General features: G+C 39.7%; 2 protein-coding genes across 2 annotated transcripts; one reads left to right on the top strand and one right to left on the bottom strand.

The window, feature by feature from the left end:
- The first annotated feature begins 4,414 nt into the window (after positions 1–4,414).
- LOC103719726 lies at positions 4,415–8,407 on the top strand. The gene is made up of 6 exons (XM_039118127.1): positions 4,415–4,418; positions 4,537–4,895; positions 5,259–5,593; positions 6,101–6,210; positions 7,528–7,574; positions 8,198–8,407. Exons 1-4 carry the CDS (start codon positions 4,415–4,417, stop codon positions 6,204–6,206), a joined length of 804 nt encoding a protein of 267 aa, XP_038974055.1. The 3' UTR covers positions 6,207–6,210; positions 7,528–7,574; positions 8,198–8,407.
- Positions 8,408–12,162: 3,755 nt separating this feature from the next.
- On the bottom strand, positions 12,163–20,289 carry LOC103719709 (U1 small nuclear ribonucleoprotein A). The gene is made up of 5 exons (XM_008809077.3): positions 20,048–20,289; positions 17,340–17,512; positions 16,355–16,448; positions 15,522–15,595; positions 12,163–12,705 (listed from the first exon to the last, which is right to left on the bottom strand). Exons 1-5 carry the CDS (start codon positions 20,133–20,135, stop codon positions 12,412–12,414), a joined length of 723 nt encoding a protein of 240 aa, XP_008807299.2. The 5' UTR covers positions 20,136–20,289; the 3' UTR covers positions 12,163–12,411.
- Positions 20,290–22,542: the final 2,253 nt, after the last annotated feature.

The following is a 22,542-nucleotide window of genomic DNA, read 5'->3' as shown; positions in this document are numbered from 1 at the left end:
ATCTGAATACATTATTTGTCAGTTACGTTCTGAACAAGGAATCTCAATTCAAACTCTAGTACTGCCATACTTGTCTATAGATGACAGATTTGATGGTATGCCTTATGTTGAAATGATCGATCATACAACTTAAAAATCTCTTTCCAGTGACCAAAGATGGTGGTAACTACCTCTCGCCCTCAGTGGTAAGTATCTTTTTTCCCAAATCACCCCTCTTTGTTGATTTATTCACTTGCACCGATCTCTTTCATCATTTCTCCTTTAATCTGTATTTCCAAAATTAATTTGGCATTATGAATCCTAACTCACCATTTCTTTTAATTAAGGGTGGTATCCTTTTTTCAAACTTTTGAATACTTTCCCACATTCGTTTTCCTAGTTTGTTAGGTGGTGTACTTTCTCTTAGATGAACTCACAAAAATTTGAACTTTGATTTCCCGTAGAATAGACCTAAGAAGATATGATCCCAAGCGGATACTTGACATGCCCCCCCTCTTCCACGTCTTTCACAAAGGAAATGAAAACCAAGATTTGCTTTATCGAGTATCGAACGGGAACTATGAGCGAATAGAACATCTTTCAATAGTATCAATACAATCACATGGATTGTCAATGCATGAATGTGATGGACCAAAAAAAAAAATCCACAGTTTCTATGGAATAGTTAACAAAGCTATTTTGCTGCTTACTACTACTAACTCACTATCCCCCCAACTTAAGCTAATACTTGTTGTTTGGACCCTTTACATGTAAGGCCTATTGCTCATGCAATTTGGGACCCTCATTTTGATCAAATAGCTGTAGAAGCCTTCACTCGAGGAGGTGCTATCGGCTCGGTGAATATCGCTTATTCCGATGTTTATTAGTGCTAGTATACAATCGAACTGCGTACTAATGAGGATCTTTCTATTGGAGCTCTTTATTTATTATTTCTTTCCGGTATATTTCTAATAGCAGATTGGTTACATCTATGACCCAAATGGAAACCAAGTATTGGATCAATTATAGCAAGTCACACACTCATATTCCAAAAATACTGAAATAAATAAATCCCACTATCGAACTACCAGAATGGTCTAGAAATCCGAGATTGTCTAATGTAATGTTTTTGATTGAAAACTAGTGCTTTTTGGTTCTTATGAACCTAACTCATTGAAATTCCATCTAGTAAAATGGAAGAATTATATATTTCCAAAACAATAGATAGCAATATCGCAAATAGAGCCATTGCGACCCTCATAAGTGGCGTAGTCCCCCAGCTTTGTGCTACTTTACCATATTCCGAATTTAATGGTTCCAATAAATTCCTTAAAGTAGTTTGTCGTGGCCCAAATCTAGAATTACCCTCAACGGTTTGTATAGCCATAAAATACTATTCATTGGTTGGCAAAATCTAGCTGTTGTTCTTCCTTAGATCTCTTATTTCACTCCGATAGTATCATAGATTATGATCGATGCAGAGGAAATGAATGCATTTCTACACTATAAATAAAATTAAGTGGAATGGATAGAACATTGGATCATGCCACATCACTTATTCTATTCTACATGATCTTATGGAGCCTACCCATGCATGACATGATTTGGGCATGATCATTGAAAAGATTCTCCTCAAGTGAACCTATCTAGCCTCTACTACAATGGGGGCTTACGTAATGGTTGGATGTGGAGACACATTTGGTTATGAATTCCAACATGGCAGATAAAATCATATATTTACATGGCCCAATTAATAGGTCAAGTCCAACACTACCATAAGCCATCATCTCTTCAGAAAATACACTCCAACTATTCATATCAATCTCCTTCTTTTTTGTTTGACGGCTTGTTAGCATAAATAGTTGATACATGAAAAAAATTGCTCTATTGACACGTCATTTCACAACTACTAACCAAAGCCATAAGAGGTGAGGAAAACTTGTGCAATTATAGGAGCTTATAATTGGTAGCCCATTTATGATTCTTTCTTGAGACATACAGTGGTCAGTGGGGTAATAATTTTTCCACATGGTTCAAATGGTAAGTGACATGGCTAAGGCTTAAAGTTTGATCTATGCCGAGAGATTTCAGCCAAAATTGTGGTGAAGCTGTTTTGTGGAACAAAGTTCCAACCATGTTAGCTTAAAACTGATTGGTTTTGAGTCAGTTTCATCAAAAACCGACTGAAATTGACCATAAATGCCAATCTTGAGAATTATTTGGATGTTTTCTATCATTTTGAGCTCATGTTCATTAATTCTTATAAGCATGTCTGAGTAATTATTTTGTACATTTTTCCATTGACAAAGGAGTGATTACGTATAGATGATAAACCCATGTATTTAAGAACTATCTTCATACTAATCATATAGATATTTGCATTAGGAGTTCTGTAGAAAGTTAATTTTTCCTGGAAGTACGATACTTGTTGGGGATTTTAAGAGATTTTTTGAGGGGAAAGAGGGAAGAAGAGGTTGAAGGAATAGATCAAGGCCCCTTTTCTGGAGCATGGATTCACAAATCTTAGCTTAGATTTGCATGATCTGAGCTCAAATCTTGTAAAAATTAGATAAGATAGACTTTTGTAGTTTTATTTTCAAATTTGTAAATCGTAACATATATATTGGTACTTCGTATGTGATATGATATATAATAGTCATCATAGCAAGTTTGTATCAGTATGCAATGTTATATTTGCATGTTCTACTCTTTAGATAGTTACGGTTTTATGTCTTATATTAGATTGTTATAGTTAGCTATTGGCATCTCTCTCCCTTGTCAAAGAGGTTTGATGCTCAAACTACACTTTGGTCCACGTGATTTGAATTGGTTAATTTCAGTGTGTAGGGTGCAGGTTGGCAAGCTTTGACAACCGGGCACAAGGTTTGTGGGACAATTTGGTTTATAGAGACCATAAGTATGTGCGATTTAGTCTAAGGATGCAGGTAGGCATCAATCTTCATTAGTTCAGCGTGCTTTGGAAGCAGTTCATTACACTCTGACATGAGAATGGGCTTAGGCCTACTATGGCCAATATGTAATATTCCTTTAGCCTATGGGCTCTTGTAGTGGCTTCACCACACCAAGAACAGATTAAACAAAAGCTTTAAATTTCTTGTTAACATTTGAAAGATACATTATCATTAAAATATATGACACATTCAATTGATGTGCAACATGATTCTGAACTTTTTGTTGGTTTTAGTAGTTAAAATAATTTTTAATCATCTCAGGAATTTTGCCTGAAAATACGAAAGTCATACATTTTAAGCTTCCAAACAATATAAAATACTTCGAAGTCATGAAATTCTCTTTTTTTTTTTTTTTAGTAGCATTCCTTTTGTGTCTCTTGTTGTCCTGATTCATTCCTAATCAGTTGCAGATTTTTTTAAATATCCGTGGGTAATGTAATTACTGAGTTGACCAAACTTGCCATCCTAACCCAACAATTTTACATCAGCCATAAGTCCAGACATTATCTGTTGTTTCTTATCTTCCTGATTGATTGCCGCCTGTAGAAGTATAGAAAACCAAAAGTGGATTATCTATTTATGGTGGACCCTAGCTTATTACCATCTGAATATTTAGCAGTACCAAGATGATCACACCAATATTTTCTTGATTGATTGCCACCTATAGATGTATAGAAAACCAAAAGCAGTATTATGCCTTGAGAATATCATAAACACCAATTACTTTGTATAGATTTATCATGGTTTCTAAGATATATCTGCCTAATTCACTTCTGCTAAAATGGTAGCCACCAAAGTAGATATACATTATAATATGAAATATTACTTGATACCATAGTCGGTGGAACTGTCTCGAACTGCTCAGTTCGAGGAGTCCCGAGCTGTACCGATGGCGGATCGGGATGGTTCCGACAAAAAAACCGAGACACCGTCGGAGGGGAAGAAGGAGAAGGAAAAAGAGGAAAAGAGATAGAGAGCGGGGGAGGGATCCTCTCCCTCTCCCTCTTTCCCCCGCTCTCTCTTTTTTCCTCTCTCGTTCTCCCTTTACCCCGCCTCTATTGTGTTAGTACTGGGCCGGCACAGCACGACGTGGGGCCATACCGACCCATGCTGCCGGGCAATCAGTATGGGGCATGGTATCGGCACAACAGACGTTGCTTGATACAAACACTTGTTGCTTACTCATCCTTAAACTCTGTGAGGTTCTTTCTTCCCCACTCTTTCTGTCTTACAGACCAGCTGGCCTAGAAGGCCTAGGATTAGTAGCCATATCCCATCAGGCTAACAAAGCACTTTCCATAAACCTAGAAGGCCATTAATTTTCCCGACTTGCCAGTTATTATTCTAGATTTATGGGAAGTTCTCTTGCCCAAAGATACCTTTGTCGAAAAACTTAGCACCAATTCATGGAGGATTTGCATGAGGTTTGAGTGCTGGCCATAAACACTCTTAGAGAAGTTTAAATGGGTAGTATTTGACTCATGAAGTCGAACCCATACAAACATGATAATTCTTGCTGGTTAAGATTATTAGTTCAACTTTAGTTGTAGCAGATAAAATGATTAATAAATGCTTTGAAATGCAGGTCAGTCAAGTGGAGTGTGTATTTCTCCTGGTGGCCGCTTCCCTGCATTTTCATCTGAAGGGAAGCCTCCTAGGAAAGTATCCCGGGGACCCAAAGATCTAGCACTCTGCAGGGTCTTCCGCCAAAGTACGTGTTGTGATGTGGCTCAGACATACCCTGCTTTACTAGCAGTAAGAAAGCTAGCTTCATTTGGAGAAGGCAGTCAAGAATGCTTGCATCTGTGGGAATTGTTGGAGTGCTCTATTTGTGATCCACGTGTTGGCATTCAGCCTGGGCCACCTTTGATTTGCGCCTCTTTCTGTGATATGGTTTTAGAGGCATGCTCAAATGCTTATTTCTCTATTGATGCAAAAACTCAGGTAGCTAGTCTCTGTTCATTTTTAGTTTTTCAGTAAGTTCGACTAAGTTGTTCCACTCAGACTTGTAAGCTCACATGTACCAAACATCACTTGCCAAATCTATGCTCAACTTTGTCTAATGATATTGGCAAATATAAAGAAACTATTTAAAGTATTACTTCATGCTGACAGTTGCTAATTGTTGGCTTAAATATTGATAGTGAAATCTTGATTATAGGAAGTTGTGTTCCAAACACAAGGTTGGACACACACACACACACACACACACACACACACACACACACAAACCCTGAAAATATGTTAAACTGGAGCCCCATTTTTTGAAGTCGAGATTCTTATTCGATTTTGTTCTTACTATGCCAGGTTTTGTCTCCTTGTGGATTAAGCAACATTGTTTGTGGTAGAGCAAGTGAATGGGCCTCTAATGGTACAGAGCTCTGCCAACTTGCAGGTTTCTCTGTGCAAGTAGCCAGGGTTAGCTCGCAAGATGTTGATGAGCCTTTTTGCTATGGTGGGAAAGCAAGCTTAGAATCAATTGCTGATTCTTGGAGGAATCTGAAATCTAGTTCCCCTGGAAAGACCAAAAACTCTAGGGTACTCGAAGATTTTCAGCAATGGGTGGGGGAAATGCCAATTAGTGAAATGGTCTCTTGGGCAGTTGGAGGATTGGTGCTTACTGCAGGACTTCTATTCATAAGGTTAGTCAGATATTTAAACCTATGCAATTCAAAGTGATAAATCTTGCTGGCCCAATTTTTTTATCATTGATATTTATATGAAGTGTCAGAGCTTTTGCATTTTGTTCCGTTTAGCTCCACAAGGTTGGTCTCCAGCATTAACATACAAATTATTTTGAATATTTTGAACTGGAAAGTTGGACTGCTTACCAATAAGAAACACTTGTTTGCAATTGTGCCTGTGTAAAAGTTTGCCTAATTGTCAGCGTCATTCTTATTGTTGTTATTGGCTATGAGAATGATAACCTTCTGGCATTCAATTTCTAAACCTATGCAAAATAGCTATAATAATGTTATCCTGTGGCTGACCAAATATAAGATTAAATATCTATATTCTTTGGCATATGATGAATTTTTCTCATCGTGGACTCAAAAGGTGTTTGTGAGCTTTTAGTTAAAATTGTCCATAGTTCTAGAATAGGGCAGTTACGAAAATATTTCTACTGATATATGTTGGTTCTTATGCAGCAAAAGGAAGAGCTACAGCCATCGCCAAAAGCAAGCGGCTATTCTTCGCACTGCGAGAAAGTTAGAAGCAAGGATCAACCAGCAGCCCCTTAATAGACAGAGATAGGGAGGTGCCATATTAGTCTGCTCTTTAATGTGTACCTATTTTGTCATGTCATTTAGCAGATTCCTCATATTGTTTGTATGCTAGATGCAAGGTTCATTATCTCGGTACCGGACCCCATAGTGGTACTGAGGCCCAGCCTTACTGGGCCGGCCTGTTGGCCTGGCCGATGCCAAAACAATGGCCTGAAGGCTTGTTTTAGTTAGAAATAGGGCAGTGCCCTTGTAGATCGCGGCAGAGGAGGAAGAGTCCTCTACCACGAACTCTGTTGGAGGCTAGGATAATCCTAGCTTCCATTGTTATTTAAAGTCCTTCCAACTCTCCTTCACGCACCACCGACGATTGCTAACCACTGTCGCCTCTTTTTCTCTCTTTCTTCTTCTTATGCATCATCGATTCCTAGTCACTGTGCTCGCCGGAAACCGAGCCAAGGTAGAAATCAGGGCCGACGACACCGACTGAGCCAAGGTAATGCTTCGACCCTCTTCTCCGCTCCTTGTTCTTCCTTCCATGACCTGACATAATGGTCGTCGGCTGCAAAATTAGCCAAAAGTCGTCGGGATAAGGATCCCCTATTTTGCCTCATTCTCTTTTTCCGGCAATGCTCGTCGATGGCATTCATCGCTAAAGTCGTCAGCCGCTTCTCCATGTTGGTCCATGGTAGGAGCTTGACCTTTAGCCGTCGGCAAGCGGGCTGGGATCCGAATACACCAAGGAACAAGATCATCTGTGTTCGGCCCTTGCTTCCTCTTCTTTAAGTCATCGACCGCCCTGTCACTACCGCCGGTTGCCTCTGTCGCCGTTCTTCCAGCTGTCGACCGCCACGGCCACATGATCGTGGCCCTTACCTCTTCATTCCTCTTTCTTCTTCCTCTTTTTCCTCTTCTTTTCTTCTTTCTTTGTTTTTATATTGTCTCTCTTGTCCCTCTTTCTCTCTCTTGTCCCTCTTTCTCTCTCTAAGTATGCTTAGAGATCTTGGTTTAAGATTCTGTCATCATTTGTTCAGATCCAAGTTGCCTTTGGGTGGAAATCCTGAACCACCCTGATGCCTGAGCGGTAGACCGGCCCATTACCTCAGCGTTGTCATATCTCTTTGGAATTCTGTCATCATTGGCCTTCATTGAGTCACTTAAATTTTGTCTGATCTTGATCAGTCCAGTTCATCTTGTTCGGACCGACCCATGCAGTCAGGTACTGTAGTCTGATTAACATTGCTTTTCGTCCATCCTGATTTGGGCATAAGGCCGTATATGCAATAATATTTTAATTTTGCTTGGCTTCTAAGATAACATAAAGTTAATTGTATTTAATGATATTAAAACAGGTGAACCTGACCCGTCTAAGTGAAGTAGAATTTCGAAGCGAGAAGAGGTAAGTAACCTAATACTTCATAGTGTGTTTTCTGATTTTTTGATTAAATAATAATTATTTGATTAAATTTGATTATGTTATTGTTTTATATTTAGTTAAACGAGTCAAGCATGTTAATGTTATGATAGTAATTATTTTAAAAATATGTTGTAGTATGCTATGAAATCTGAAAAATATAACAGGGCAATTATGAAAAATTTGTTTTATATGTATGCATTCTTAGCATGACTATGATCTAGCCCCGCCAATGGAGATTATTCTTTATCCTTGTTGACTTATAATCTGTGAGAAACCGGTTTCGACACCGCACCACTGGTGATTAAAATAGTAGTATTCGGATACCGTACCACCGATGATTAATAATAGTAGTGTTTGGCACATTGTGCATTTTGACCCATGCCACTGGGTTACGTGGCCATAACCTGTTGTTGGGTTTCTAGTATTTCTTTATGAAAAGAATAGTATACTTCAAAAAGAAATATACATTATTCAAAAAATGATTTATTTTTTAGCCAATATTTTGCTCTTTAACTTATTATTTGGCATGCTTTGACCCAACTTTGGGGTATTATGTTGCTTATTGGGCTAGTATAGCTTATTATTATGTTTTTTCTATTTTTCAGATCCGTTTGCATGATTGCTCGGGACTTGAGGAGTGCGCTAGTTCTTTTGAAGATACTTTTAGTTATTGGAGTTTTGGTCAGACTAGTTAGAGTATTTTATTTGATTTATGTTAATAGTTAGCAAACATTGACTTATGTCACTATGGAACTATTGTAAATCATTTGGATAAATTCTTGATTAAATAAATTTTTAAAAATTATTTTTGCTTTGATATAATCTATAACTTTGCATGCTTGTATGGTTCGCTATACAGGTATGCGGCTTCTGTTACGCTTTGGGTTCAGGGTGTGATAGGTGCCACACTAACACAGTGTTGGTACAGTACTATATGAGGTTTTTGCGGTATGGTACTGTACTATTCGGTTTGGGCTGGTACGATGTACTATGGCTAGATTTTTGTAACTGAGTTTATTTTTCCTTTTTCTTTTGCAAACTTTCTGCTGCATATTGCTAACTGCTTGGCAAGCATTTGGTGCATTTCCTTCTTTTTTCACTCACAACATGAAGGTCCTAATCGACCTTGATTAGAATTTCAGTACTGTAGACATTGTGCAAGCTGGTGTTTCTTCGGCCACTGAGGTGGTTTGATTGCTTGCTGACAAAAAATTATCATTTTCTGTAGTCTTTTTATTCCTCTTGTATGATAAGAATGCCTGTATAATCTAATACTTGATCCAAAGTTGGCAAAGATGTCTTTCTTTAACAGGTTTTGAGTTCACATGGTGTGGTACATCACTTACCTTTCATTTTAGATTGCGTGAAGTATTTTTCTCACAATTTTAGACTCCTAGGATGCTCTCATTCAATTGTTTCATCATCCAACTGCTACTCTATTCACCTCTTTGGATAAGTGCCCTTGTATAATTTACCAATTTTATGTATGACCTCGTTGATGGTAGCAATTGTATTTATCTGACATGAAGAAGGAATGAGATTCAATCCAATGTCAACTGTTGTATCTGATATTTGTTTTTACCACAAGTTCCAAAAAAAAATTTCTCGCTAGCTTAAATTAATACAGCTTCCATCACCGCCCACCTCCTCTTTCCTTTCTGTAATATAGCATAGGCTAAAACCGGCATCTTCCTCTGACTCATGAGGACCATATCTGTATATAATTTGCAGCCCTCCTTATTTGGTGGGTGCTATTTTTTAGGTTGTTCCTGTGTTTGCTATCTCCCGTTCTACTAAATGGCATCTCTGTATGATAGCATTATCCTCCTATTCGGTTCATATAATAGCAGCCCTCGTTGTATGTTTTAATGCTACAGTCATAGTGCATTGCACCAGGTTACTTGTGTCTGCATTCTGCCTTTCCCAAATGACTAAGCATTGATTATTTTATATTATCATGTTACTCTTCATCTACGACTTTCTGATCATACACTAACTGAACACTCCCACTGATCCCCTTATCGTGTACCATTAAGAAAATTTAATTCTTCCCTGCAATATCTCCAGAATGGGTGAGAAGGAAAAGGATGGTTACAATGTCAATTAATCTAATGTAGGGTGCTCTCTTTCCCCTCTTTACAGTGTCGAAACAGAACTGGACCTTGTTGGCCTGATAAGGTCTGATATTCTGATTCCCTAGGATGTCTCCCATGTTTGAGGGAGCCTCGTCATTCAGCTTTCTTCCGAAGGTGTGGTGATATGGAAGTTGATACAGGATCGTTGGGTCTTTTCATGTCAAAAAAATGTTGTCGATCTCATCTGCAAATTAGTGGATATGTTAACCAATAAAATAGGCATTTAATTAAGCATATAATCAATGGAAGTCTCATTATAATCATCCCCTACATCAGCCCCAGTTTGAAAATTAAACGTGAGGAATGGACAGATTGAGTTGTGACAGGCTGCCAAGTCTGGCATCAACCTCATTTGGTGAAGTAATTCTTGTAAGGACGATTGTAGGCTAAAGGAGTAGCCATTTAACATAATGTTAATCGGCAGACATATAGACTACATGTGCCTGAGCCTCCACCCGAGGGTCGCATTGTTCTTATGAAAGGTGGTCTGGAATCGGCTTTCGATGATAGCAGTATTTAGTGTACGAGGCTTGAGAATTTTCTCAGTGCGGGATGTGCGGGGTCGATGAGACAGTGGACCATACGCTGTTTCAGTGCACATGGGTGAGGGTGATTTGGCAGTTGGCAGGGCTGCTACGGAAGGATTGGTCTCAGGAGGATCTATTCTTAGGGACCATCCGTCGATGGTCGGGCAACCCATTGACACGCCAGGAGATGGTTAGAGCGACTTGCACAGCATACCAAATATGGCTGTCAAGGAATGTTCGAACTTTCGGTGAACATAGTATGTCGCCAAGGCTCGCAGTGGAGCGCCCGGGTGCAGGTGGCAGAGATTAGTCAAGCTTCTTTCTTAGAAGGGCCTCTGACAGCTTGGGATATTTGGGGTTCCTATTCTACCTTTGCAGCACCCCGTACGATGTTCTTCACCTGGGAGCTCCCATCCCCTAGCTTCTTCAAGGTCAACTTCGATGGGTCGGTACTAAATGAAGACACAACTGGTGGAGTGGATTTCATCATTAGGGACCCAAACTCTAGGATTGTGGCAGCAAGTGACTGTCTGTTATTTGACTGTACGGTTTCCGTGCGGAGCTAAGGGCTGTCTGGGTAGGCCTTCGACATGCTCGGTGTGTGCTACTAGTTAATTTAGTCATCCTGGAAAATGACTCAGCTACAGTCATTAGCTGGATCCAAGGAAGACTGAGGGTCGCTACCGACGACCATTCATTGCTTAAAGATATCTGGTTAATGATGAGAGATGGAGGGATTGTCCAGGCTAAGCACGTGTTTAGAAAAGCTAATGGAGCTGCAGACTTGATGGTTACCTACGTGGCCAACCATACTGGTAGCACCGTGTGGGCGGAGGATAGGAAGCTGCCTCGAAAGCTCCGTGATATTCTGTTTTTCGACTTTATTAGATGTATCCGTACATATGTTATATGAATTACCCAACTTAGCAGCAACAAAAAAACAAAAAAGCCCAAGCTCATGCAAACATATTTCGCCTATACATTTCCTCACACCTGTAAAGTTTGAATAATTGGAAATATAACGATAGGGAGGAAGTTTCATTCTTTTATCACCAAACTGTGAGAAGAAAAACATACTCCCATCGACTGTGTCGATGCTTTCAGAATGTCAAATGTTAACCTATGGCCATCGATTGGGTCAATGCTTTTAGAATGTCAAATGTTAACCTATGATCTTATCAGCACAGCAAAAATAGAAAGACGAAATAAAGTTGACTAAGAACACTGGTTAAGCAGACAATAGAGATGTCCTTGTTCGGCATTTTTTACAACAGATGCTTTGTTCTCAAAAGAGCTTCCAGTTACAATAATGTATAAGATGCAACACTTTCCAAAAGAGCTGCTCATCCTGAAGATAGATTAACAGTCATGTAAATGTATCGTGACGGACCTACCGGTGCAAGAATTCAATGGCGAGATGATTGATGCCGGCAGTTGCCATCAATGAAGAATATTAGAGCTGAAGGTGGAAATATTATCAGAATTTTTATAATGGCTATGCGGCCTATTAAAAGCTTCAAACAACAAATAGCACCTGGAGCACAACTCCATACTGATCAAATGATCCCAGTGTCAGAAACTGACATGCCTGATGATTTCTTGCCTGGGATAACTAATACTGGATCATATGTATAAAGTGAACCTTCTGTTTCTTCACAGGAGCAAATGCCAGCGATGGTAGCTTTTCTGAAATTTGGAAGAATAAGAGAAAAGAACAGGTGCTATCGGGCCTAGAGAGACTTACACATGCAATTCTTCATTTGCATTTTGAATGTGAGAATACTTCTAAACAAAAAATTGAAGATACAAAGCATCAGGGTTGTTTCTGAGAATGACAATGAACCACAAGTGCATGCTTTATCCCAACCTTTTAGAGGGGCCAACTCATAGTATAAATGGCCAACACCATTCAGAAGAGAAGCCAACACACTAGGCCCTGGAATAAGATCTATGAATGACAAAGCAATGTATGGAGAGAATTCATTTGTGCTGAGAGACGCAAAACTACAGCAAAGTGTAATTCCCCTAGAGATGATACATTAAGAAGTTCGATCAGAATGGAATATCCAAAACTTCCCTGGCTGAAGGGAAGAAGTGCCCATGTTAAAACTGCAGCAATAGAAAGACCTAAAGAAACATACCAGAAATTCACACAACCTACTTCTTTGCATATGATATAAGCATAGGACTCTGTTGTGTAATCTTGAAACCCTGAAGCCCTTGCATGGCAAGTGTAGCCTGCATCTCGTCTCCATACTCCACAAAAGCAATTCCAGGCTTTGCTTCTACCATTCTAACCTCCTTAAAACCAGGATACTGGCAGAAAAGCATTTGTAGCATCATGGGAGTCGTCTCATGGGGAAGATTCTGAACAAAGAGAATGTTGTTTGGCAGTGCTGGAGCTTCAGGAACCATAGACTTAGCCCCTCCAGGGTAAGGTAATTGAGAAAGCTGCATTTTTTTTTTTCATAAGAAACGTATATAAGGAAAATTTTTCTAAAATGAAAAAAGGAACACAAAAAAGATTAGTAAATCAGAGCTCACACCAAGGCAACAATATACGTAAAAGCTAGACCATAACCATCAACACAAGTATGTGTTGATGGTTATGGTCATGAGCCCAAATTATCATAAATGCAACAAAACCTAGATTTTAGACATTTTGTCTTAAGCACAGTTTTATGGATTGCTCCATTTCCTCGTAACATTCTTTTGATATTATAGATGCTGGTAAAAAGGCTGTTTGGTTGCCTGTAACTGGGCATCCGAATTCAGTTCAACCTACAGGAGCCCACTTCAGGTGTTTGGTTGGCCACAAGTGGAGCTGAAGTGAATTCCCACAATGCCTTACTAGGGATAAATGACCTGATGCGGCTTCAGCCAGGGAGAGCCGATGCCACTCCAAGAAAGTGGGTTTCTTCTCAGTCCACTCACACCAAACCAAATGGGCCCTAAATGCAGCATCGCTAGTCACTTTCAGACAACAATGCAGGGCCCATACTGCTTTATCAGGCATATTGTACAGTACTAGTAGCGAACTGATACTCGGTATATATCGGTATCACGAACCATCCTGTAGCACTTTACTAGTATGGTACCTATGGGCACCAAAACCAGTATTGAGAACCATGGAAGGATTATTATTGATGTTCGACCATAGGTATCAAAAAACAGACCAATCATTCAGGTCTGTTATATTAAATTTCTCAACAAAAGGATCAAATCAGAAAATTGTTGGTAATTATAGGAGCTACAAAGCATGCGAGTTTCCAAATATTAAAGCAAATCTCCTCTCCTCCCAATAGAAATTCTGCCCTTGAAGGTGCCTGTCATCCAGATGCACGGCTCTATATTCCTTAACACAAATTACTTTTGGTGCTCAATCGGTGCTATCATATCATTATTCATGTTGTACTTCCTAACAAGTGTTATATACCACTATCAAGGTAGATAAACAGCACTTTCTTTTGTCCCCTTTGCTAGTAGCATCCAGGTTTGGTAACTGCAACTTGCACATTCTTGCCTACTTAAAAATACAAATATGTGTGTATGGCTCTTGGAATGGTGCTATACAGGCAACTACTTCTAAAACAATGTGCTATCCTTATGATTATAATGCCGATAATATGTGGAATAAAATTTGTCAACAGATCTGTTTTGGCTAATAAATTTGTACATGGGTTGGGCATGCGAGCAGCAAGCCTAGGATCTATCACCATAGAAACAACATATTTTCATATCACATAACATGCTCAAAATTTTGAGATCACCACCTTGCTAAGCTTCTCCACAGAAAGGACCTGAAATAGATAGACATCACATTTACCTTTGAACCAATTCTATCAGCCTTTGGCAAAATCATTTGTGACTCCAACATGATAGGAAAAGGTGATCATATAAGAAGATAGCCATAATCTCTTGTTATTTAATTACTAGTAGCAAATGTTACTTTAAACAGTTCAGATATATATGTTTAAGACCTCAATTACACCACGTAATGTAAGTTTCATATACATCAGCACATAGTTGAACATGACCACCTTTATGTTCTTTTTTTTTGCATTTATTTTTTCCTTATTTTTGGGATCAATAGAAAACCTCATCATTCACTCTTTCAGCCTTCTCTTATTATGCATCAGCACATATTTTGAGCATGACCCCCCCCCCCCCCCCCCCTCCTCTCTCTCCCGGTGCTACCTCCCCTTTTCTATTCAATCCTCTTTTTTGTCACGAACAACAACCATCAAGTCTTGTCCAAACTATTCAGGGTGGAGTTATGAAACCCCTTTCACCTATAATTTCTATTTATGCCTATTCCTCTCTAGGTATTAATGCCTGTTAGATCATTCCCGTAAGAGATTTCTTCTTGCAATAGAATTCTTCAATTATGGCGATCCTTAACCATAACTTTAATCATTCAGCCTTGTCCCAACTATTTAGGTTCAGCTTCATGAATCCTCATTTGCCATGCATTCCTACTTCTATGGCTACCTCTGATGTGATTTCAAACTTAACCAATAACTATAATTATTCAGCCTAACCATAACTATAATCATTCAGCCTTGTCCCAACTATTTAGGTTTAGTTTCATGAATCCTCATTTGCCAAGCATTCCTCCTTCTAGATGGCTACCTCTGATATAATTTCAAACTTTTCCATTTTCTAACAATCTCCATCCATGCAACTTTTCAATTCTATCCCTTCTCTTTTACATCCTTCAACACAAAAAATTACCCAGCCCTACTGGAGGTCTCTTCTTTGTGCACATGGAAGCAGAACAAGTCTTAGGGAATGTGTGGCAATCAAATATCAAGTTTTTTTCATTTTAATAATTTGTACGTAAGAAATGGATTTTAGTTTCATGAGCATATGAACACTGCTTTGATTGGGTTTTCCAATCTTATGGCAAATTAGAATTGGATGGGCATGAAGTGTGCTGATACAAGGCATGAGAGGGTAACCAAGACAGTAATTATATTCATGATTATGCAGATTCTTGTTTTTCTCTTTTTCTTCCCCTTCTCTTTGGGGGGTGGGGGGTGTATAACTATAACTTCACACAATAAGCATGCAATCAATTCTATGCCATGTACTATTACTGTATTATGTAAAGGTTGCTTTCTAACAAATATACACAAGAACAAAAGGCTTTCTAGCAGAGTTCATGAAGAAGCCTGTACAGAAGTTCTCTGAAAAGTTATTACAGTTCTAAATAGGCCATGGTCGGATCTGAAATATGAAAGAAATGAAAATCCCTGAATGCATACCGGTGGTGCAGCTCCATAGGGACCCAATCCAGCTTGATTAGCATCAAGCCGCTGCTCCCGACGCTTTCTTTCAGCTGCATTGTATCAGGACCAGAAAAAGAATAAGAATCTTTTCCTATCAAAATAATGCAAATTAAGAAAAGCAAATATACATAAACACAACAGATTCTTAACAGTTTTGGTAGGTCAAATTATGTCATATAACTTCCCAAGACAGCCAAGCAGGAGTTAAGACATAGCCCCTCATTATATATACATGAAATGATATATGTCGTTAACTTAGTATCTGAAAAGCATTTAAGGAGTTAGTTACTTATCTATTAATACCTCATATTTGTGTCAAAGAAAATTGAGGTGGCCTATTCTAAGTTAAATAATCTGCCAACATTATTTACTGATGCTTTGAAATCCAGTATCAGCATCCTGCCAATAATTGCAACATTTTGTTTATTCATTATTTGCAATTACTTCACAATTAAATGTGCCACACTATGTCACTAACTGAAAAAAAAACTGAAGATAGCCACATCATTTTTCAGATATAAAATTTTCTAGAGTTCAAATTTCTTTAAAACCATGAATAAAGATCATTTCAATTAAAGAGCAGATGCTACTGCTTTTTGATTTGATGGTCGCAGGCTAAATACAGGGAAAAGAATTATTTTAAGTAGTTATGCTAGTATTTATCATAAAATGATTCATGAAGAACAGAAGATGCAAGAAGCAAGAAATTGGATCACCAGACCACATAAGACAGATATAAGCAGTCTGCTTACATAAAAGAGAACGAACAAATTTTAAGTAACATAAAGAATACCAAAATCCAGTCTTACCTCTGTCCTCAAGCCTCCTCCGTCTTTCTCGAGGGACAAAAGTACCATCAGCTTTTGCTATTATATCTGACTTGGTCTTAGCATACTGGATTCTCTGCATTTTAACAAAATCATCTCTATTATTTATGAAGGGTAGAGAAAGGAGTGGACCCATTATGGGACAAGAATGTAAGAGGGGGAAACAAAGATGTAGAATGTCATATTATATTGGAAGCGCATAATAGATTTTCATAAACACTTTAAAACAGAAATAACTTTGGCTGACACATGCAACTTCTTGCATGCAATAAATATCATTGCTTGCTTTTACATTTGTGTTGATAGTGGAAAAGATAAAAATTGAGAAACTCAACTAGTTCTGAGGTTGTAGGATGCAAGTCAAAAGCAGTTTTTTCGTCATATGATAAGTCGCTTAAAGAACTTCTATTCAAATACCAAATGCCATATCATCTGAACCCAAATTTTCAAGATTTTTGAAGTGCTGACATATGTAGACAATGGACACCAATGACAAACTACAGCACTCGTTGACAGCCCCAACAATAGAGTCCATATGTCAGCTAGAGGTGTTGATATTTAACATAGTTTCTGGAGTGTCCTACCAAGACATTCTTGTACAAGTTATGACACAAGTTCTTAACCATTTCAACCTAAACAGCATATGCCTAAAAGATCAAAGAACTCTTGATAAGTGCCATACTGCTTTCTGCTCTGTCATGAATGCAGAATGGTGCCTAAATGATCAATCTATTACAGAATACCAGCGTTAGTTTTTACAAGCAAGCATTAGAATTGGTAATGTTAAAAAGATCGCCATGGCTCAAACAAAGCATGGCTAACTCAATATAACTATAAAAGCATGATGTAAGGAATGGTACCGAGCATGTGACGACACTCCAATTTAAAATTTCAAGGGTTACTATGAAAGCTTTAACAAATTCTGTTGTAAATATTATAATTAGGGTTAAAAGGCCTTGCCATTTACCATGGGCTTGTCATAGAATGGAAATCCTTGCATCTGCTTGCGTGCTTCAGTTGCTGATGAAACATCCTCAAAGACAACCCATGCCTGTCCTTTATGTTTCAGCGTCTTAAAAGCAAGCATCTCCAATATCTTCCCGAATTGTGAAAACACTGCATGTAGGGATTTCTTGAGCTCTGTTTAACAAGATATTGATTTTAGCCAAACAAAATTAAGCCAAGAAAACAGAAGGAGAAGCTCAAATGGCATAAGAGGATACAAATCCATAAAGCGACACAAAGAAAGTGACACATCAAACAGCTATCAACAACTCAGAATAGACGATCAATTAGTTTACTTGATTCCAATATTGAATTGCTGATGAGTGCTCCTAAGAGATATTATCATAATTCATCACGCTGGCCCTCAAAGAGCCTACACTGGAAAACAGCTCTGTTTTTTCCGGTCATTTCAATGTTCACTTTCTGTAGAAGACGATCATATCAGATGTCTGATCAGGTAAATAGCTTAACAGAGACAAAGCAAAGAGGAAGCTTTTATGCAGGCTGCTACAGACTTCTCAGGTGATCTAGAAAAATCTGAATAGAGTAAAATCAGAATGGAGAAGCATAGAAGAAGAGAGAATAAAGGACGGAGAAAATCAGGAAGTCAAATCTTAATTATTCTCTGAAATTTGTCGAATTTCATACAAACACACAGATCCCAATGGACAATTGATCCATCTTAGAAAGTCGATGGTTCATACAACTTAGATATGTTTTAGAAACTTGCACTTAAATGATTCATAACTTTGAAAACTATAAATAGAAGAATGCATTGGCATGCTAAATGCCCATTTGTGCAAATATGTACACAGCACATCGTCCACTTTTGAATATCCATTGCAGTAATCTGTGAAAAAAGGATGACCAGAAATATTTGGTTTTTTCCCATGCTTATACAAGTTTCTCAAGTCAAATGCTGATGCTCCTCATCATTATCAGAACAAACAAAAGCACCAAATCCTAAGCTAAGAAACATACGAAGGATGTCTAGGAGATGAGGTGAGAAACAATAGAAAGACTGTTAGGATGGTTATATTTCTGAATAACTGTAGCTTTTTTTTAACTACTACTTAGAAATTAAGGTTATGATTTATCCTAAAACGAATAAAGAGCAAATTATTTACCAGTCATCATCTATAAATAGGAAAAGAGGCCTAAATATCGATTCCACGAAGAATTAAGGATACAAAATCTAAGGCACTGGGATAAATAATGTTGATGCATAATACTTCTATCTGCTACTTGTTGTTTCTTGGCCAAATCAAATCCTAACACAATCCTCTTTGTGCTGTTGCGAATTTGTTACTCAACAATGTTATGAAGCTTAGATATGGCCAAACCACATTCTAGCTTGTTGACAACAGGGCAGGCTTCAACTCACTGTATAATTATATTAACCTTTTCATGTAAGAATGCCATCCTATATTTGTTGACTGGAACTAAACTTAAGTCTTCTCACCCAAAACGAAGAGAAAGAAAAACAGCTGTTATCATCAATGTTTACCTCATCACTCAGATGTTCTTGACTTCTTTGTATAAATTATTCTTTATTATTACAATCAATACAAGCATTTTCATGTCCATTCCCCTCCTGCTTCTATAAACTAGTTACAGTCAGGATAGTAGCCATGAAAGTTTCCAAACTGCTGTAAACCTTTCAAACTATTGATTATCTTTTTTATTGAAAGTTTGCAATTTTAAGGTTTCATTATGTTGTTTGGCAGAACAATGAAAATTTAAATTTTGGCAAAATCAGGAAGATTGTATGAAATATGAGTTTCCAAAATTTCACTATCTGCTCACTCCTTTTTTCATTATTAAAGAGTAATACATTGCATCTGCATAAAGGTCAGAGAAAAGCAAGATATTTTGCTCTGCAGCCAAGCCAGCACATGAAAACAAGGAAGAAACGCTGCACAAGCTTTCAGTCATAGGTTCGGTTTTCTGAGGTAACATACTAGCAGGCAATTCTCCCCGCCCAGAAGAAAAGCAAGTCATGTCAGAACAGTCTATTACGCAAGCAGATCTTGAAACCTAAAACCATAAAACTCATTAGGTATCCTAAATAAAAGACGTTATTGAACAAATCCAGTCTAACACACAAACATAGTGTCCAAATCCGACATTATGCTTCCTTTCAATAACAACATCTTATGTTCCTCAGATTCTGTGTCAGTTTTAACACTCCTGCACAAATCCATGAGGAGTTAGTGATCGCCAAACTAATCGAGAGCACGACTTCATGATTAAATTGGAAAATTATAGACCAGGTAAAGTAATTCATGTATTTATCAGCCCACCATGAAAACTAAGCCCGAGACTCTTAGCTCGGAAAAAAAAGAAGAGCGGAAGCAAGACTTATTTTGAGAAACGTGCATTGTAAGCTCTAAGAATTGGACCGAAGAATCAATGTGACATGCCACTTGGTTAAAGATTATTACTAGGCTTTGACCAACGAATCAAGACCAGAACAATAGAGCAGTAAAATAAAACAACAACAGCACGTACAGACCCCAGGTTTTCCTCGAGAACTTAAAGTAAAAAAAAAAAAAAAAAAAGTGAAGACATAAACCCTAATCTCCAGCCTAGGGTTTAGAATTTAAGAAGGGTAACTGATTCTCGCATCGCCTCAAGGAAAGAAAAAGAAAAGGGGGAGATGGGACTTACCATCGAGTTTGATCTTCTCGTTGATGTTGTTGATGTAGATAGTCCTGTTGGGTGGAATCGTCGAAGCCTCATCGCCGGCGGCGGTCATCTTTCTCCCCCCCGCAAGTGAGCGAGGAATGGGGGTAGAGAGAGAGGGGGGGAGGGAGGGCGGAAGGAGGGGGAAAGCGAGGAGAGAAGGGAGAAGGGAACGGTGTGGGGAGGGAGAGTGAGCTTGGGAAATGGGAAGGAGCCGCCTCGGCTGCGGTCCGATAAGTGGAGTGGCAATTATAGCCGGACCAGGACGGCCGGGCGTCGCAGCCCGAACCGGCTGGACCCGAACCGGTTCCCAGTCCACCTCAGACGAGGTCAAAATCAGGCCCCTCAAAATGATCCAAATTCAAGCCAGCTCATGTAATTGGAAGCCACACTTAGGCCGGGAGCTGTTGGCAGTAGAGCTATTGACAGTAGAGCTGTTATAAGTAGAGCTTTTATAAAAAGCGGTTTGCTATTTGGTAACTATATTTCTAAAGTGCTGTGACGCTTTAACATTTGTTTGGTAAACAAACTGAGAAAATACTTTTGTATGACAAAATGACCATAAAGAACATTACTAGTATTATACAATAGTGCACAATAAAATATAATATATATTAATATATAAATATATGATATAGTATAATATTAATGTAATGTAATATAATATTATTATAATATAGTACTATAACATTGTATACTATAGGATAATAATTTAATATAATATTAAATTATTTAACATAACATAATATAATTGATGGGGACATCAGCTAGGTCCCCATTTTATTTGCATATTTGCTTATTGTTATTTCTGAGTTTATTTGTGTTTTAGGATTTATTTGTGGTTTATTTTATTCTGGGCTTATTTGCATTTTAGGGCTTATTTGTGGAGAATTATTTAATGTAAGGGGTTTATTTTAATTGTTCTTATGGGGCCCTATTTAAAGGGAACTTTTATGTTGATTAGGATTTTAATGAAGAATTAAAGATTTCTTTCCCCCACGTTTCCTCTTCTTCTCTTCTCCTCCCTTCTCCTTCTTCTCTTCTTCTTCCTCCTTCTCTTCCCCTCTTCTCCTTCTTCCATTTAAAACTTGGTCCGGCATCAACTTGGTATCAGAGCCGTCGGCTTTGCCCCTGCTGCCAAAGCCACGAGCCAGATTATCTGCCAACGCCCGGGGTCTAGCCTCTCTCTCTCTCGGTTCTCACCAGAGGCAAAGGGAAACCCTGTCTGCGTGCCCTTCCCACCAGCCGTCACCACCGTGAACACCTCTACCACCCACCGCCAGACCACCGGTGGTTCTTCTGCGGTCTCCCAGAAGTTAAGCCGTAGCCGTCCGGGATCAAGCGTCACAGGCAAACAGCAAAAAAAAAAAAAAAAAAAAAAAGTCTGCAGCCGAGAGAGAAGAAAGAGCCACAGTCCCTGCGCCGGATTCCCCCCTCGCGTCCATCTGACTTGATCCCTCGGTCGTCGCCGTTGCCCCACCACCTGCAACCACCGGCAGCCGGTGTATGGCCGATCGTCGCCGGATTCCTGTGGCCGCACGAATATTACGCCGTACGTCGACCACGGACACCGGAGCGCGTCGAAGGGCCACGTGTGACTCCCGCTGCCGGAAAGAGGAAGAGCGTCACCGACCTGTTCTCGACCTTGTCCCTCGGCCCTGTCGACGCACCCGCCGACCACCGCGCACAAGGAAATCCCGGCCACCACCATGACCAGCCGCCGCCTGTCGCCGCCGACAACGGAGCCACTGTCACCGTTCCGTTCGGCCGCTCCGCAACCACCGCCGAAGCGGCCGGAACGCCCTCCCGAATCGATCGGGAGGTTGAAGAAGGAGTTACGGTAACGGGTCAGTTCTAAACCCGTTACCCAACCCGATAACCCGGGTCTCCAACAAAAAAAAAAAATCACGTGATCTGCACGTGCCGGTTTTACAGTTATCGGAGCGGGTTTCATTCGAAACCCGAAACCGATAACCCGAACCCGTTAAGGTTCAAAAAAAAAAAAAAAAAATCCCGTAGGATCACGTGACCTGCACGTGTTCCCCAAAAAAAAAAAAAAAAAAAACTAACCTCTGTTTCTTTCGAACGGAAACCCTAGGGTTTCCGCCGCCCCCTGCCGTGCCGTCTCTGCTGCCGACGCCCTCTCCTCCGTTAACCGAGCCGCGCCGCCCCTGTGTCCGTGCCGTTCGGGCCTCGCTCCGCCTTCGCCGTCTCCGCCGGCCTCGCTCCGTCTTCGCCGTCTCCGCCCGTGCCGCCTCTTGCCGCCGCCGAGATCCGCCATCGCCCGATTCCAGTGTTCTCCCTCCCCACCGAGCTGCACCGCCTTGCCGTCGTCGTCCCCGCCGCTCCCGCGACCGCCCGATTGCCACCACCGCTGCCTCCTACCCTCCTTGCTTCGCCGCTGCCCCTCTGCTCACCGCCTCTCCATCACCGTCGCACGCCACCGCAGCTCCGCCCCTCCTCCTTACCACTGCCGACCG

Source organism: Phoenix dactylifera, unplaced genomic scaffold, assembly GCF_009389715.1.
Source record: "Phoenix dactylifera cultivar Barhee BC4 unplaced genomic scaffold, palm_55x_up_171113_PBpolish2nd_filt_p 000311F, whole genome shotgun sequence".
Taxonomy (NCBI): domain Eukaryota; kingdom Viridiplantae; phylum Streptophyta; class Magnoliopsida; order Arecales; family Arecaceae; genus Phoenix; species Phoenix dactylifera.
The sequence above is the reverse complement of the archived record's forward strand: the minus strand, read 5'-3'. Positions and strand labels throughout refer to the sequence as shown.

Bases quoted from the DNA above. Each gene is read 5' to 3' on its own strand.
- LOC103719726 (XM_039118127.1), top strand. The intron at 4,896-5,258 runs GTAGCTAGTCTC...TTACTATGCCAG, and splicing joins CTATTGATGCAAAAACTCAG to GTTTTGTCTCCTTGTGGATT. The intron at 5,594-6,100 runs GTTAGTCAGATA...GTTCTTATGCAG, and splicing joins GCAGGACTTCTATTCATAAG to CAAAAGGAAGAGCTACAGCC.
- LOC103719709 (XM_008809077.3), bottom strand. From the start codon at position 20,135: ATGACCGCCGCCGGCGATGAGGCTTCGACGATTCCACCCAACAGGACT. The intron at 15,596-16,354 runs GTAAGACTGGAT...GATACAATGCAG, and splicing joins GAGGAGGCTTGAGGACAGAG to CTGAAAGAAAGCGTCGGGAG. The intron at 12,706-15,521 runs GTATGCATTCAG...AAAAAAATGCAG, and splicing joins CCTATGGAGCTGCACCACCG to CTTTCTCAATTACCTTACCC.